We start from the raw sequence: 18,001 nt of genomic DNA, 5'->3' as shown, positions 1-18,001 counted from the left end.
CGCCCGCAGAGGCTGATGGACCCTGATAGATTCCGCCAAGCCTTGCGGGACCTTTCTCCCCCTGGCGACTCATTGACTGAGCTTGTTGAGGCCTGGAATACCCAGCTCCTGGCAGCCATCAATGAGATCGCACCTAAGCACCCTCTGCGACCCCGCAGAAACCGGGCTCCCTGGTTTACCGAGGAGCTCCAGAAAATGAAGCGGGACCTCAGACGGCTAGAGCGAGTATGGCGGGGTGCCCGTGACGGAGCTTCAAGAACATCTTATAGGGTTTTTATGAAAACCTACGAGATGGCAGTGAAGGCCGCTAAGAAGTCCTACTTCTCGGCCTCCATTGCATCCGCTAGCTCTCGCCCGGCACAATTATTTAGTATAATTCGGTCTTTAATGTCTCTCGAAGGACAGCCAAATTTAAATAACAATTTGACACACAGCTGTGAGGCATTTGCGAGCTTTTTTGCGGAGAAGGTCCTGTTGCTCCGCCATGACCTCCCTGCCAATTTGGATACAATAAAGGAACTGGAGGCCCCTCGACTGTCCTCGGGTCCAGTATTGGACCACTTTGACTGGATATCCCCAGCCGATGTGGACAGACTCCTCCGAGCTGGAAAGCCCACCACTTGTCCTCTCGACTCGTGCCCGTCTTGGCTGATTAGAGTGTGTCCAGACGAGGTGCGGGCCCCCTGGGGGATATCATCAATTTGTCCCTTGGCACCGGGACATTCCCAGGGGAACTGAAGGAGGCAGTGATGCGCCCGCTCTTAAAGAAAACATCATTTGATCCCTTAGATCTATCCAATTACCGCCCGGTTTCGAATCTTCCATTCCTGGGTAAGGTGATTGAGAGAGCGGTTGCTGAACAGCTTGGTAGGTTTCTGGATGAAACATCAGCTCTGGATCCATTCCAGTCTGGCTACCGCGCTGGTCATGGGACCGAGACGGCTCTGATCGCCCTACCAGATGATCTCCACAGGCAGCTGGATTGAGGCGGGTCGGGGCTGCTGATTCTTCTAGACCTGTCAGCAGCCTTCGACATGGTTGATCATTAACTCCTGGACCACCGCCTTGCCGATGTGGGGATCCAGGGCACAGTCCTTCAATGGCTGCGCTCGTTTCTCTCTGGTCGGGGACAGAGGGTGGCGCTTGGGGGGGAATTGTCATCGTGCCACTCCTTGGTGTGTGGAGTGCCCCAGGGTGTGATACCCTCCCCGATGCTTTTTAACATCTTTATGCGCCCCCTCACCCAGCTTGTCTGGAGTTTTGGGCTGGGCTGCCATGCTGATGACACCCAACTCTATCTGTTGATGGATGGCCATCCTGACTCGGCCCCAGACATACTGATCAGATGCTTGGAAGCTGTGGCTGGATGGTTACGTGGGAGCCGGTTGAAGTTAAATCCTTCGAAGACAGAGGTCCTCTGGCTGGGATGGGGCGATATGGGATTGAGGGGGCAACTCCCATCTCTTGCGGGGGTGCAGTTAGTGCCAGCACCGTCCATTAAGAGTTTGGGTGTAATCTTCGATACCTCCCTCTCCATGGAGGCGCAGATTGCAGCTATAACAAAGGCAGCATTTTTTCATCTCCGCCAAGCTAAGCAGTTGGCTCCTTACCTCTCTTGCCCTGACCTAGCCACTGTGATCCACGCGACGGTCACCTCCAGACTGGATTATTGTAACTCGCTCTACGTGGGGCTGCCCTTGAGACTGACCCAGAAACTCCAGCGGGTGCAGAATGCCACGGCGATACTCCTTACGGTGTCTTCGCTGCGAGATCACATTCATCCGGTGCTATACCAGCTGCACTGGCTCCCAGTGGAGTACAGGATCAGGTTTAAGGTGCTGGTTTTAACCTTCAAAGCCCTATACGGCCTAGGACCCTCGTACCTACGGGACCGCCTCTCCTGGTATGCCCCACAGAGGAACTTACGGTCTTCAAATAAAAACATCTTGAAGGTCCCAGGCCACAGAGAGGTTAGGCTGGCCTCAACTAGAGCCAGGGCTTTTTCGGCTGCGGCTCCAACCTGGTGGAACGCTCTGTCACAAGAGACCAGGGCCCTGCAGGACTTGACATCTTTCCGCAGGGCCTGCAAGACAGAGCTGTTCCACCAGGCCTGACTCCCTCCTTTGGCAATCTTTACAGAACTTTAGTTTATGGTTGCCATCAATTTTTGATTTTAATTAATTTTTATAATGTTTTTAGAATGTTGCACTATTTTAGTGTTGTTAGCAGCCCTGAGCCCAGCTTCGGTTGGGGAGGGCAGGATATAAATAAAATTTATTATTATTATTATTATTATTATTATTATTATTATGTTCAGATCCTGCTGGGGGTGGTTTCCCTTTGGGTCCTCTTGGTTGGCCTCTGTGAGAATAGGACGCTGGAGTAGACGGGCCACTGCCCTGATCCGGCAGATGCTCAGAGATTGGGAGGGGCCTTTGATCAACAGATGGGAGCAGACCATTGGCATGATCCTGCGAATGCTCTTTGTATGTTGAATTCTGGTGCTGGAGGAGACTCTTGAGAGTGCCATGGACTGCAAGAAGATCAAACCTCTCCATTCTGAAGGAAATCAGCCCTGAGTGCTCACTGGAAGGACAGATCCTGAAGCTGAGGCTCCAAGACTTTGGCCACCTCATGAGAAGAGAAGACTCCCTGGAAAAGACCCTGATGTTGGGAAAGATGGAGGGCACGACTAAACAACAACATGTAGACTGGGATAGCTCATTCGCTGGAGACACTTCCTCTTGAGGTCATGAGTTTGCGCCCCATGCTGGGCAAAAGATACCTGCATTTGTTGTGGGGTGGGACTAGATGACCCTCGGGGGCCCTTCCAACTCTACAGTTCCATGTTTAAAAGGAAAAGGCTGAGGGATTGCAGCCAAGAAACCGGCATGCAATGAGCTGGCATAGGGAGCAGTGCTTGTATCTGGAGTCTTTGCCCGCTGCTCCTTCCGGCAAGAACCCAATAGTTTCAGGCTCCCTGACCCACGGTGCCAGGGACGGAGCCCCCTCTTTTGCCATGCAGAGATGCTGTTTGCCTGCTGCGCTTTGGCCCCATCCAAGCTGCTTGCCCTTGGGGATTGCAGCCTGCCTGGAATGCCCAAAGGAGGGGCAGGTGGATCTCAGGGGCGGGGCCTGGGAGGGGGGGACGGAACCTGGAGTTTACCGGCTTTTCAGATCCCTGGCAGAAAACAGTTGTACTGGACAGAGCAGAGCGGCAAGTGCTGCCTCGTGCTGGCGATCCTACGTCCCTGTGGGCAGTAGTGAACGCCGTTAGAAAAAAATTCAGTTTCAGATTAATTGCTGGGCACCCATAAGCATCTCCCAGAATTTTGCAGATCTGCACGGAGTGCGGCTATAGCATCTTGAACGTCCGGAGCTGAACGGAAAGGTACCACTTCCTGCTTTGTTGATGCAAGCTTGTGCACACAAATGCTTTTAAAGGTTCTTGATTTTCACGCATCTGCTTCTGCCTTCTGTTCGCTGCCTCCTCCTCTCGCCCATCTTCTGTGGAGCAGCAACGAGCTACTCCAGGCCTTGCTTCCACTGCTTGGCATACCTGCCTCTGCTTGGCATGTTGTTGTTTAGTCGTGTCCGACTCTTTGTGACCCCCTGGACCAGAGCACGCCAGGCACCCCTGTCTTCCACTGCCTCCCGCAGTTTGGTCAAACTCATGCTGGTAGCTTTGAGAACACTGTCCCACCATCTCGTCCTCTGTCGTCCCCTTCTCCTTGTGCCCTCCATCTTTCCCAACATCAGGGTCTTTTCCAGGGAGTCTTCTCTTCTCATGAGGTGGCCAGAGTATTGGAGCCTCAGCTTCAGGATCTGTCCTTCCAGTGAGCACTCAGGGCTGATTTCCTTCAGAATGGAGAGGTTGGATCTTCTTGCAGTCCATGGGACTCTCCAGAGTCTCCTCCAGCACCAGAATTCAAAAGCATCCATTCTTCGGCGATCAGCCTTCTTTATGGTCCAGCTCTCACTTCCATACATCACTACTGGGAAAACCATCCCTGTCCCCATTGTCATCTGCCTGCTCACTAGCCTCCCGGCAGTCTCCCCTTTGAGACTCCCCTTGCAGCTCAGGTTGCCAACTTTCTTTCCCAGCTTCCGCTCCTGTGCCTTTCACAACAGTTTTAATCAGCTGTTGTTAACAGGCAACTGTGCCAATCTCTCATGCTAACTTTAAGGAGGGTTATTTGCCATGGGATCATAATAAAACATGGATTGGTGCTTCTCTTGCAAGCTGGGAAAAGCCCCACTTGCTGATTTCTGTTGATTAAGCTGTTCTTCAAGGCACAGGAGGAGGCCTTTCTCAGGTCATTTGGCAACCCTTCCCCTCAAAATTCCCATTGTCCTAGGCACATTTTGCAATAATGAATTTCATTAGTGCGAGCAGTTTTTGAGCTCTGGGTGCAGTACTGTGCCTAAGATTTCAGATTAAAACTGCCGAGTGGAAGGAAAGGAGGGACCTTTTTCTGCCTCCCCACTTCCAGCTACTTTCTGAAGACTGGAGAAGAGACCCTCTTAAGAATATTAAGGGGTTAGGCAGGGAAAGGACTAGACCATGTAAAAACCGAACATAATATTTTAGCTGCAGTTAATTCATTTTCAGCTTTGTATTCTTGTTATTAAAAAGTGCACCTAGACATTCCATCGTTGTGCCCATAACCTCGGTTTAAGGTGCCATTTAGCTAAGTGTGAGCTTCCTGGTTGAGTGACCATTCCCATTTTACAGAAGGAAGCACTGAGGCAGAGCACAAGGAACGCACCAAAGACCACTCCTTAAATCCCAGAGAAGCTGAAAGCCCACAGCCTTGAATCCATCCAAAGGAGTGAGGACCTTGACTTTCAAATACTTAAAAGGGCTCATTGGTTTTGCTTTCTTTCCAATATTTTTAGGGGAGGCCTCGAATTTGAGAAAGACCCTGCCACTCAGCAGCTTCCTCCGGCACCAGCTCCTGCCCCAGTAAGTATGAGTTGGGAAGATGTACTGTTGTTTATTTATGCATCTGTCAAAAGTCGTATGTACAGTGGCGTAGCGTGGGGGGTGCAGGGGGTGCCGGCCGCACCGGGTGCAACATCTGGGGGGGGGCGCTCGCCGCCTCCGGAGTCGCCGAAGAGCCTCGGGCGCAGGCTGTAGCAGAGCCCCATGTCTCGCGGAACCAACGAGCTGTGCGCACATCCGGGCTGAAGGCATCCGGCAGGCAGCGGCTCTCAGCGCTCGCCGCGGTCCCTGTGCATCAGGGCCGTGGAGGGCGCGCCAGGCAGCCCCTCCTCACAGCCCCACCGCCGCCACTGCTGCTGCAGCTGCTGGGCCATGTTGCATTTTCCTCGCCTCTCTGCCCTCCTCCTCCTCCTCCGGGCAAGCGGCGTCGTTCGGGCGGCAGCGCCAGCGGCAACTCGCCTCAGATCACCTGACACGGACCCGCCGCCGCCGCCGTGGCTACCTTACCGTAAATACCCCAGCCCAGGCAGCAGCAAGAAGAAGCTGGCAGCGGCGGCAGGTTAGGGGTTAGGGGCGCAAATTACTTGCCTTGCCCCGGGTTAGGGGGCGCAAATTACTTGCCTTGCCCCAGGTTAGGGGGCGCAAATTACTTGCCTTGCCCCGGGTCCTGACAACCCACGCTACGCCGCTGCGTATGTACGTATGCCATGAAAATATATCAAAGCGGTTTACAGCAAGCTGTAATCTGGGATATCTGAGGCCTTCTCTGGCCATGCTTCATAGAACTGTAGAGTTGGAAGAGACCTCTAGGGTCATCTAGTTCAACCCCCTGCAAGGCAGGAATCTTGCCCACAGCTGTCCCTGGTTGGGCTTGAACCATCAACCTTCTGGTTTATAGTCAGTGCTTTCCCCTGACTGCAAAGTGGCCTTGAACTGTGAAGATGCTTCTTAACTTGCCTAGATGGAGATTTGTGTGCAGAAAGCTCTGGAACTGAAGTGGCTTGCTTGGCCTGTTGCGCAAATGCAAGAGCTCCGTCCACATTTTGTCCCTGGGCCGCCCACCACCGATGCGCGGCCCCTGGAAGGTTTGACTGTGAGCAAATGTGGCTCTTGGCTCTGATACAGATATGTACCTTGCCCATGCCTGTAGTGATTGAACCACTCTCCATCGTATGTGTCTCCATTTAAAAGGTAAAGGTACCCCTGCCCGTACGGGCCAGTCTTGACAGACTCTGGGGTTGTGCGCCCATCTCACTTAAGAGGCCAGGGGCCAGCGCTGTCCGGAGACACTTCCGGGTCACGTGGCCAGCGTGACATCGCTGCTCTGGCCAGAGCCAGAGCCAGAGCCGCACACGGAAACGCCGTTTACCTTCCCGCTGGTAAGCGGTCCCTATTTATCTACTTGCACCCGGAGGTGCTTTCGAACTGCTAGGTTGGCAGGCGCTGGGACCGAGCAGCGGGAGCGCACCCCGCTGCAGGGATATGTACCTTGCCCATGCCTGTAGTGATTGAACCACTCTCCATCGTATGTGTCTCCATTTACATTTTAGTAAAAGCCATTTCCATGTCTTTGGTCCTCCACCCACCTTCCATCATATCCGATCCATCTGGATAATAAAAGATGCCTTTGCCATGTCTTTTATTCTCAAAATATTCTCCTATGTAGCATACACCATTCTTGAATCTGTACAAGCCCTGAAACATATACATTATAGAGACTTCTTGTTTATGCTCTGGTTGTTTTACTAAAGCATATATATTATGGTGAGAGTTGGACCATAAAGAAGGCTGATCGCCGAAGAATTGATGCTTTTGAATTCTGGTGCTGGAGGAGACTCTTGAGAGTGCCATGGACTGCAAGAAGATCAAACCTCTCCATTCTGAAGGAAATCAGCCCTGAGTGCTCACTGGAAGGACAGATCCTGAAGCTGAGGCTCCAAGACTTTGGCCACCTCAGGAGAAGAGAAAAGACCTGGAAAAGACCCTGATGTTGGGAAGGATGGAGGGCGCAAGGAGAAGGGGACAACAGAGGACGAGATGGTGGTACAGTGTTCACGAAGCTACCAGCATGAGTTTGACCAAACTGCGGGAGGCAGTGGAAGATAGAAGTGCCTGGTGTGCTCTGGGCCAGGGGGTCACGAAGAGTCGGACACAACCAAATGACTGAACAACAACCATTATGCTGACTGATGGGGGAACGAGGGCAGTTTCAGTTTCTGCTTGTTTAGTGTATATTGGCCATTTTCATAATATATAAGTAAAGGTAAAGGGACTCCTGACCATTAGGTCCAGTCGTGGCCAACTCTGGGGTTGCGGCGCTCATCTCGCTTTACTGGCCGAGGGAGCCAGCATGACTAAGCCGCTTCTGGCGAACCAGAGCAGCGCACGGAAACGCCATTTACCTTCCCGCTGGAGCGGTACCTATTTATCTACTTGCCCTTGGACGTGCTTTCGAACTGCTAGGTTGGCAGGAACAGGGACCGAGCAACGGGAGCTCATCCTGTCGCGGGGATTCGAACCGCTGACCTTTTGATCGGCAAGTCCTAGGCTCAGTGGTTGAACCCACAGCACCTGCTAGGTTGGCAGGAGCAGAGACCGAGCAACGGGAGCTCACCCCGTCGCGGGGATTCGAACCGCTGACCTTCTGATCGGCAAGTCCTAGTCACTGTGGTTTAACCCACAGTGCCACCCGCATCCCTTATTATACATATAAGACCTTAATTTTTCTATTTCACTTCCAAAAGTTTTTAAGGAAAGGGCATTCCCACCAAACATGAAGAAATGGACCAATGACTTAGGGAAATGGTAGGCAGCTCAGGCCCTTTCTTCCAAGGGGGTGCAGAGTAATTTTGGTGTTTTCAGTGACGGAATGACCCGCCGTCTTCCTTCCTTCCTCCCAGCCCAGGCTTCCTGGTCTCCTGAGCAAGTTGGGCCCGGTGTGCTCATCCCACAGGCAGCTGATGAAGGCTGCCGGCTTGTACGATGAGTCTCGCACCAAGCAGGTGGAGGACCAGATCAACTATGACCACTTGCGGAAGCTGGAGCGCATGTTCCGCGAGGCGGACATCGATGGCGGAGGAGGTGAGGCTCCTTTCAAACCCACACCCCATTTTTTTTTTTTTTTAAAAAATTATTCATTTTTCTTTTTCATTCATTGCATACATCTCAAAAGAGGGAAAGAGGGGAGGGGAATGTTTGGTTTGGTCTGTGATTTTTTTTTTTATATTTCTGTATTTTTATTTCTTTTTTTACTTCTTGTTCTGTATTTTTTGTATTTCTTTGGCTTTTGGAAAATAATAAGTAAGTAAGTAAGTAAGTAGTAAGTGAGTAAGTAATACAGTGGCACCTCGGGTTACATACGCTTCAGGTTACAGACTCCGCTAACCCAGAAATAGTACCTCGGGTTAAGAACTTTGCTTCACGATGAGAACAGAAATTGTGCTCTGGCGGCGCAGCAGGAGGCACCATTAGCTAAAGTGGTGCTTCAGGTTAAGAACAGTTTCAGGTTAAGTACGGACCTCCGGAATGAATGAAGAACTTAACCTGAGGTACCACTGTAATAACATGTATAATACTACTACAGGCTGAGTCCTTTCCCCTGGGGAGGCTGAGGATCTGGTCCTTCTGTAGGCAAGGCAGGTGTCCTACCAGCACCGGAGGCTTTTCCCTCAGGATCCTCCATCTCTTGGTGTCCCTTCTGGTTGCAGAGTAATGCTCTGTGCCTGGAGAGGGGAGCTCTTCTTCTTATTACTTAAATGATTTTTTAATTCGATTTTTAAAAAATGTAAACATATTACAAACATCAGTTCAAAATCCAAATATCAAGAGTGCTTTGAATCTCCTGACTCCCCCACCCCAATCCCTTTCATGGGTCCTAATGTTAATATTTACAATTGCATATCAATATTTATCCAGACTTTTATCCTTCTAAATTACCCATACTTTCCGTTACTTTACAAGTGTGGTTAGAATCCTGATAATGCTTTAACCTGCTTGCAGTGGTCTCGTAAGTAAATAATAATAATAATAATAATAATAATAATAATAATAATAATATTTTATTTATACCCCGCCCTCCCCGGCCAGAGCCAGGCTCAGGGCTGCTAACAACCAATAAAATCACAGTAAAAAACATGATTGGGGGGGGGGGAACCAATTTCAAGTCAAGACAAGTAACCTTTATTGGCATCACATAAGAACATTCAGAATACATTCAGAATAGATAGGCCAGTGCGATCTCGTCGCCACCCCAACGGCACAATTTAAAATACAGGTTAAAATGCAATTTAAAATGCAGCCTCATTTTAAAAGTAGCCAATAAATCAAGACCATAAGGGGAGGGATAAACTTTCCCCGATCTTTTTTTTTTTTTTAAGTTCTTGTCTTCTTGATTTCTGAGCTTCCCAGTTAATTGTGCCATTTCGGCATAGTCCATCATCTTGGATTGCCATTCTTCCCGTGTTTTATTGAAGTTTTTATTAGACAAGCAGATTCTTAAAATACATACAATACCAACAAAATAGCATTCGCTATGTTATAAAGATTATAGAGAATATAAATATACAGTGGACGCTTGGGCTGCGAACATGATCCGTGCGGGATGCACGTTTGCAACCCGCAGTGTTTGCAACTGCAGCAGCGGATCTGCGCACGTACGGGTTGCGATTCGGTGCTTCTGCGCAAAGCGCGTTTTAGCGCTTCTGTGCATGCACGACCCCCGAAACCCGGAAGTCATCCGTTCCGGTACTTCCGGGTTTTGGCGGGTCCGTAACCCAAAAAAACGCAACCTGCAGCGTCTGTAACCCGAGGTATGACTGTAAAATGAAAACAACGGAAAAGAACAGAGGAAAGAAAAAATAAAGAGAAAGAAGAAGAATGAAAGTGTGAATAAAGGCATAATGATATCCACTATTTGAATCAGCAAGGAAAAGAAACTTCTGACCATACCCGCTGTACTAATTTACAATTAAACTATTATTTACACCATTGCTTTCCTGCCTTTCAGGTCTGGACATGGAAGAATTCCGCAGCGCCATGAAGAAGATCATGGGAGACGTTTCCGATGAAGACATTGACGTGATTTTCATGAAGGTGGACACCAACTGTGATGGCGCCGTGGACTGGGCAAGTGCCTGCTTGCATTTGTTCTGCAATGTTTTGAGAAGCCGTTCTGCATAACTCCTTTGGCTTTGCATGGCACAGGTGGGGCAAGGAGTTATTGCAGGGCACAGATGCTCAGCGCTCCTTGAGAAATCTGACTTGGCCACCCTCTGGCTTCTGGTCTCCGCGCTGTAAAGAATACCATTGCCACCCTCAGGGCTAGAAACTCGCTCTGCTGTTTTTAAATGATAGCTCAGGTTCCCGGGATGCTGAATGGCACGCCCTGCGTTGAACGCCCTGGTTTTTTTCTGTGCTTCTCAGCATCCTATAAATGGGTTGCTTGCTCTGTACTGGATCCAAAGCTGAGGCTAATGGAGAAGCAAGATCTGCTGGAGAGGGCTCAGTGTCGTGAGCCCCTCCATCACAGAATCATAGAATTGTACTTGTTGAATGGGACCCGAGGGTCATCTAGTCCAACCCCTGCAGTGCAGGAATCTCAGCTAAAGCATCCATGACAGTTGGCCATCCCAGCTCTGCTTGGAAACCTCCAAGGAAGGAGAGTCCACAACCTTCCGTTCTACAGTCAAATAGTTCTTGACGTCGGAAAGTTATTCCTGATGTTCTGTCGGAATCTCCTTTCTTGCAACTTGAAGCCGTTGGTTCAAGTCCTAATGTCCAGAGCATGAGAAAACTGTCAACATGTAGAGGGCCGGGAGGCCAGCTGGCAAGCCCCAGCTGTGCCGTCTCCTTCCATCGACCCCAGCTCTGACGTAAATCAGCGACCCGGGCTTCGAAGCCAGGGCATGCTATCAGCAGAGAGTACTGCGCACACAGAATAGGCGTGAGGCTTGTGGAAGCATACTGCAACTACAGATTTATTAATCATAAATCAGGACAAAGAAACATGTTGTCTCTCTCTCATGTTGTCTCATGGAGAACGGGAAAAGCAAAAGCTATACACAACAGAAGTTCCCAGCATACTGCGCTGGAATGTAAACAGACATGTGACATGCAACAATTCCACACATCTGTTCCTTAAGGTGGAATGGAAATCTCAGCAAAAACAAGCCTGTTCCCATCCTGTGCTCAGGTTCCATATATGTGCAAATAAAATAACAATCATAAAGACACCACATGCTCCTAAAGCAGGATTTCCCAAACTTGGGTCTCCTGCTGTTTTTGGACTACAGTTCCCATCGTCCTTGACATGCTGGCTAGGGATGATGGGAATTGTAGTTCAGAAACAGCTGGAGACTCAAGTTTGGGGAACTCTGTCCTATAGATACCACAGTCTCCGCTGACCTTCACCCCAAGGAAACCAAACTTGGGTGAGGGCCTGGAACGCCTGCAGTTTCTCGCTGTTCAGAGATTGGGGTGGCGTCTAAGACTGGCATCAGCTGGGTTACAAATTAGCTTTGGAAAATTATCCTTGGAAAAGCACCGTGCAGGCGGAGAGAGTGACAATGGCAATTTCTCTCCCTGCAGGAGGAGTATCTGAATTACATGCTGCGTGAATACAGAGGGAAGGATGACATGCTGAAAAATAAGATGCTTCCTGAGTTCCAGACGACCATGAAACCGGTTTCCGTGTAAGGGTCCCTTTGTCCTCTGGACGGGAGGGAAGGGGTCAAGGCCAAGTGGAACTGCCAATTCCTAGAGCGTCTGAACAGCCAGTCCCTTTTCCCAGGGGAATTCCCTGGGAATTTCACTTCTGGAGGGGAATGGAATAATAATAATAATAATAATAATAATAATAATAATAATAATAATAATAATAATTTTATTATTATTTATACTCCGCCCATCTGGCTGAGTTTCCCCAGCCACACTGGGCAGCTTCCAACAAAATATTAAAAATACATTAAAACATCAGCCATTAAAAACTTCCCTAAGCAGGGCTGCCTTCAGATGTCTGCTAAAAGTCAGATAGTTGTTTATTTCCTTGACATCTGGTGGGAGGGCGTTTCCTTGACATCTGGTGGGAGGGAGCCACTACTGAGAAGGCCCTCTGCCTGGTTCCCTGTAACTTGGCTTCTCGCAGCGAGGGAACCACCAGAAGGCCCTCGGTGCTGGACCTCAGTGTCCAGGCGGAACGATGGGGGTGGAGACGCTCCTTCAGGTATACTGGGCCAAGGCAATCTTAACTAGCTACAGATCCCATTCTTTGGAGGATGCCATGATGGTTAAAGTGATATGATACCGCTATAAATGAATAGTCTGGATGGGGCAGAGGACTCTTCATCCGTCAAGACGTTACGCAAAGCAAGGAGTGGGTGGGTGGGGGGAAGGCGGAACAAGGATTTTTCTTTTAAGTACAGAGCTCAGTCGGGTAAAGCATGGCGCTGATAATGCCAAGGTTGCAGGTTCGATCCCCGTAAGGGGCAGCTGCATATTGATGCATTTCAGGGAGCTGGGCCACTAGATGATGCTCAGATTCCCTTCCAGCTCCATGATTCTTTCAAATGAGGATTCTGGAAGCTGTGGCCCTGAGGTCAACTTGGAGACCAAATTCCGAGGCGGAGGCTGCAGACTGAGAGGAGAAGCAAATGTGCTCTTCAACTCAGTGGTTCCTATACTTTATTGAGGCAAAGCCCTTCTGGTTCCATAAACTCACCCTCAGTGCCACCTCCTTTACCCTATTAAAATGCATAATTCAGAATGCTGGCTTGCACAACCCGCTAAGGAAGATCATTGCACAATGAAATTCAAGACACGAACGATTAATTGCACATTTTTTTCATACTAATCATTACGTACATATGACTATGTTTTTTTTTTGTAGATGTGTGTTCTCTTTTTTGTTTTTGTTTTCTTTATTGTTTGTACTGCTTTGTTTTGGACTTTATGTTTGTCATTTCTGTTGTGATGTCGCATTGAAAATAAAAAAAAAATTAATTGCACGTTTTTTCAAAACCCAATCGAAACTACTCAGTTTAATTGATTTAACAAAACTGAAGAAATTGATCCAGCAAGACCAGCTTTTCAGAGCCTGAAAGCTGCCCCCCCTGCTGCCCTTGTGTCCCCTCCAGCCCCTGGGAATCCCACTGCCCCCTTGTGGGGTGCTACCTCCCATTTTGGGAACCCCTGGTTTAACTTCTTGACGGAGGTGGTTTTCCCATTCACCTTTTAGACAGGTGTTGCCACTCCTGGTCCCCAGGAGCAAAGGATTCCTGTCCCACCTGTTGCTGATGCAGATGGAATGTTGCTCTTTGCCCTCTAGGGATGAATGCAAAATCCAGCCCTGCTCTCGATGACTTTGCAAAAGGCCGCCCTGAGTTTCTTGTGCAACTCTGCTATTACCTCCTACACCCCGTCTTAAATCTGCCAAAAAATACAGACTTTGTGGCGTCGATGGCAAACCTTTCCCCCCCCCCCGTTGGTATCCCCAGTTGCGACGCGGGTGGCGCTGTGGGTTAAACCACAGAGCCTAGGGCTTGCCGATCAGAAGGTCAGCGGTTCGAATCCCCGCGACGGGGTGAGCTCCCGTTGCTTGGTCCCTGCTCCTGCCAACCCAGCAGTTCGAAAGCACATCAAAGTGCAAGTAGATAAATAGGTACCGCTCCGGTGGGAAGGTAAACGGCATTTCTGTGCGCTGCTCTGGTTCGCCAGAAGTGGCTTAGTCCTGCTGGCCACATGACCCGGAAGCTGTACACCGGCTCCCTCGGCCAATAAAGCGAGATGAGCACCGCAACCCCAGAGTCAGTCACGACTGGACCTAATGATCAGGGGTCCCTTTACCTTTATCCCCAGTTGCTTCTTTGGTTGACTTGCAGTCTGCTGAAACATTACAGTCATACCGTGGGTCGTTTTTTTGGGGTTATGGAGCCGCCGAATCCCAGAAGTACTGGAACGGGCTACTTCCGGGTTTCGGCGGTCACGCATGTGCAGAAGTGCTATATTGTGCTTTGCGCATGTGCAGAAGCACTGAATTGCAATCCGTGCGTGCGCAGGCGTGCTGCTGCGGGTTGCGAACTTGCATCCTGCATGGATCACGTTCGCAACCAGAGCGTCCACTGCATTATATTATTATTATTTAATTAGTATACCGCCTTTCATCCGAAGACCACAGGGCAGTTTACAAAATAAAAACACGAAAACATAGCGGCCGTACATCTGTGGCAGGGGAAGGTTTGTGCATGTTTTTAATGTTTAATTATGTTTCTATATATGCAGGAAGCTTCCCAGAGTGGCCGGGGCAACACCCAGCCGGATGGGTGGGGTACAAACGACAAAATCATCATCAACATCATTCCACTAATTATACCCTGCCCATCTGGCTGGGCCTCCCCACCACTTTGGGCAGCCCCAGCAGAATCATAGAATCATAGAATCATAGAGTTGGAAGAGACCACAAGGGCCATCGAGTCCAACCCCCTGCCAAGCAGGAAACACCATCAGAGCACTCCTGACATATGGTTGTCAAGCCTCTGCTTAAAGACCTCCAAAGAAGGAGACTCCACCACACTCCTTGGCAGCAAATTCCACTGTCAAACAGCTCTTACTGTCAGGAAGTTCTTCCTAATATTTAGGTGGAATCTTCTTTCTTGTAGTTTGGAGCCATTGCTCCGTGTCCGCTTCTCTGGAGCAGCAGAAAACAACCTTTCTCCCTCCTCTATGTGACATCCTTTTATATATTTGAACATGGCTATCATATCACCCCTTAACCTCCTCTTCTCCAGGCTAAACATGCCCAGCTCCCTTAGCCGTTCCTCATAAGGCATCGTTTCCAGGCCTTTGACCATTTTGGTTGCCCTCCTCTGGACACGTTCCAGTTTGTCAGTGTCCTTCTTGAACTGTGGTGCACAGAACTGGACACAGTACTCCAGGTGAGGTCTGACCAGAGCAGAATACAGTGGCACTATTACTTCCCTTGATCTAGATGCTATACTCCTATTGATGCAGCCCAGAATTGCATTGGCTTTTTTAGCTGCCGCGTCACACTGTTGGCTCATGTCAAGTTTGTGGTCAACCAAGACTCCTAGATCCTTTTCACATGTACTGCTCTCAAGCCAGGTGTCACCCATCTTGTATTTGTGCCTCTCATTTTTTTTGCCCAAGTGCAATACTTTACATTTCTCCCTATTAAAATTCATCTTGTTTGTTTTGGCTGCCATCAATATCAAAACATAATACAATTTCAAGAACCTGAAATCTCACTTGCTGTTTATTTAATTTGTATACCAAAACCAAAAGCATATCAATAACCCTTCCCACATCACATTTAAAAGAGCATCAGGTGTCAATCAGACAAAGGCCTTGTTGAAGAGGAATGTTTTCGCCTGAAGGTGCCAGGCGAGCTTCCCTGGGGAGAGTGTTCCACAAAGAGGGACCACTGCAGAAAAGGCCCTGTTCTTGTGTTGCCAGCCTTCCGGGTGTCTCATGGAGGAGACACACAGCGAAGGGCCGCAGAAGTTGATTGCAGGGTCTGGGCCGGTTCATCTGGGGAGAGGCGGTCCTTGAGCTATTGTGGTCCTTGCAGTATTTTGTGACTTTTTGGTTGACCCTCATAAAAGGGAGAGGACGAGATTCTGCATCTGTGATGCGGAAGGGCAAAGGAGCAGGCTGATGGCGGCAGAAACTGAGGAGGCTGACCACAGTCATGCGGAGGAAGGTTCACTTAATAATAATAATAATAATAATAATAATAATAATAATAATAAAAATAAATTGTTTATACCCCGTCCATCTGGCTGGGTTTTCCCAGCCACTCTGGGCGGCTTCCAACAGAATATTAAAATACAATAACCAATTTACATTAAGAGGTGATTGATTCTGTGCTGGGACTGGACACGCTGATGGGAACTTAACTTAGCCTGGGGTGAGTTAAGACAAGCCCAGAGCTGTCCTGGATGATGGAATTGCTTTCCGCTTGGACTGAAATGAATCCTGTGCTCTCCAAGGTCTCAAAACGCTCACCCATGAATTCTGATGGCAAATGCACCTTTGCCCTTGCATGGTTTTCTGATCTCACAGGAGGACGGATCTCTTGTTTTTTATTTATTAAAGCATAGATATGTCACAATCACATTAAAGCATAGATATGTCACAATCACATCAAAGCGGCTCACCATGCTAAAAAACAGAAGCCTTACAATAAAAGCATGAAAACAAACTTAAAAGCAGTTTAAAAGCAGAAAAAAGGTTAAGCATCAATAAACTGTTGCCGGGAGATGTACTCTTAACTGCCTGCAGAGGCCTGACGGAATAAAAGAATTATATTTTTTTAAAGGTTTTAAGTTTGCTTGCTATGTTCCTAAGCACAGTATATGTGTCTGTAGCCATTTTCTTTCTTTCCCCTCTTCCTTTTCCTCCAGGGCTCACTCTGAGGAAATTGTCAAGATCCAGTTTTTCCCAAACCAGAACAGGGGGCTTTTGGAGAGGGCGAGGAAAAGCCGATCGCCGTCTGGGCGATTCCTGACCGTGAGCAGGGATGGGATCCTGCAATACTGGAGCGACACCTTTAAAAGGCTTCGTACTGTTGTGGTAGGTAGCCTGGTCAGCGACTCCCTTTTTCTCTCTAGGCTCTGAGAAAAGCCAAGAAAAAAATATATGTAAAGTTGAAATACTAAAGCGGGTGAAAATTCACATCAACTTTCTAAGCCCCTGGGCAGGCTTGTCTGAACAATAATGTTCTTAGCAGGCGCCGAAAGGAATACAGCGAAGGCACCGGCTTGAGATCAATAGGCAGGGAGTTCCAAAGTCTCGGTGCTGCCAGACTAAACAACTGAGTTCTTACAAAAAGGGTTTCAAGTGGGGCCTGTCGGTCGTGCCATTTCTGCCGAGTGAAGCATTTGAGGGGTCGTGTATGGGGCAAGGTGATTTTGCAGGTCAGTTGGTCCCAAGTGGGCATGTTCTGCTATGGCTGGTGGCATTCAGAGCCAGGATTTTAAAGCCAGGATTTGCTCCAAGGTGGAGTTGAGTGAGTGGAGAGCAAATGAAATCGCACGGTGGCTTAAGATGCTTCTCAGGGGCCCCTCTAGAAGACCTACCGTATTTTTCGCTCCATAAGACGCCACTTTTCCCCTCCTAAGAAGTAAGGGGAAATGTGTGTGCGTCTTACGGAGCGAATGCAGGTGGGAGGCTCTGCTCAGCGCTCCCTTTAAAGACCCGTGTGGAGTTTGTGTGCGGCTCTTGGGGGCTTTTCCCCGTGGAAGGAGAACGGACTGACAGGCTGCCCTTCTCCCGCCTCGGGGAAAAGCCAGCAAGAGCCGCTGCCAGGCTCTGTTAAGTGCTCCCTTGTAAGGGCTCCCTTTCGTCCCTCATCCTGCTTTGCTAGGAAGCCGGCAGAAGAAGAGGTGCTGTGCAGCTATCGGTCTTGCTCTGCTGGCTTCAGCAAAGTGGGAGGAGGGACAGAAGGGTTTAAAGCAAGAAAAGTGGGAGCCGCTTACATGCTCTGCGCAGAATATTTATTTTCTTGCTTCCCCCTCTAAAAACTAGGTGCATCTTATGGAGCGAAAAATACGGTACTTACAAAACGCAGGTGAAAGTTAGCTTGCACCTGGTCTTTATTGAACATTTGTTCTGATTTGAATGTGTGAAGGTTGCATGACAATGAGCACCCATCCTGATTTGCATGGGGGGTGTTTAACGCTTCTTCGCATTAGTCATCCTGCACCCGCCAAAACATTTCTCCTTTCTTTTCCAAACTGCAAGAATGTATTTAAAAACAATCAAACAAAAAAGCAACCCCCAAAAGGCAGATTTGCTGTGATAGGGCAATAGAAGTGCTTTAATATACTTTAAATATGCAAACCTAGCCTCTCCCTAAATGCAAGTGGGAAACCAGCACAGCAGGATCCGAGCACAAGCGCAACTCTCTCCTCCTCTTCCTGTGGTTTCCAGTAAACTGGTATTCAGAAGCATCTGTGGAGGCAGAGCAGAACCATCCCAGCTCGTAGCCGTCAATAGTCCTCTTCTCCATGAATTAGTTGAATCCTCTTTTAAAATTCAAGATTT

General features: G+C 49.0%; 1 protein-coding gene across 4 annotated transcripts in view; it reads left to right on the top strand.

Moving 5' to 3' along the window:
- Nucleotides 1-18,001, top strand: part of EFCAB8 (EF-hand calcium binding domain 8) — a 67,708-nt gene that overhangs the window by 5,415 nt on the left and 44,292 nt on the right. For 3 of the 4 annotated variants that reach the window (XR_013839624.1, XM_079978905.1, XM_079978904.1), the window contains exons 2-6: nucleotides 4,900-4,966; nucleotides 7,846-8,026; nucleotides 9,951-10,069; nucleotides 11,531-11,634; nucleotides 16,360-16,528. Coding sequence is in view for 3 of the 4 variants with exons in the window: in XM_079978905.1 (XP_079835031.1) it covers nucleotides 4,900-4,966; nucleotides 7,846-8,026; nucleotides 9,951-10,069; nucleotides 11,531-11,634; nucleotides 16,360-16,528 (640 nt within the window). In the remaining variant the exon portion in view is untranslated. Of the gene's footprint in view, nucleotides 1-3,160; nucleotides 3,392-4,899; nucleotides 4,967-7,845; nucleotides 8,027-9,950; nucleotides 10,070-11,530; nucleotides 11,635-16,359; nucleotides 16,529-18,001 lie in introns of those variants that run through there. The other variant, XM_079978906.1, reaches the window with a different exon arrangement.

The sequence above is a fragment of the Podarcis cretensis genome, assembly GCF_951804945.1.
Source record: "Podarcis cretensis genome assembly, chromosome: 6".
Classification (NCBI taxonomy): Eukaryota; Metazoa; Chordata; class Lepidosauria; order Squamata; family Lacertidae; genus Podarcis; species Podarcis cretensis.
This window is presented reverse-complemented; position numbering and strand designations above follow the sequence as displayed.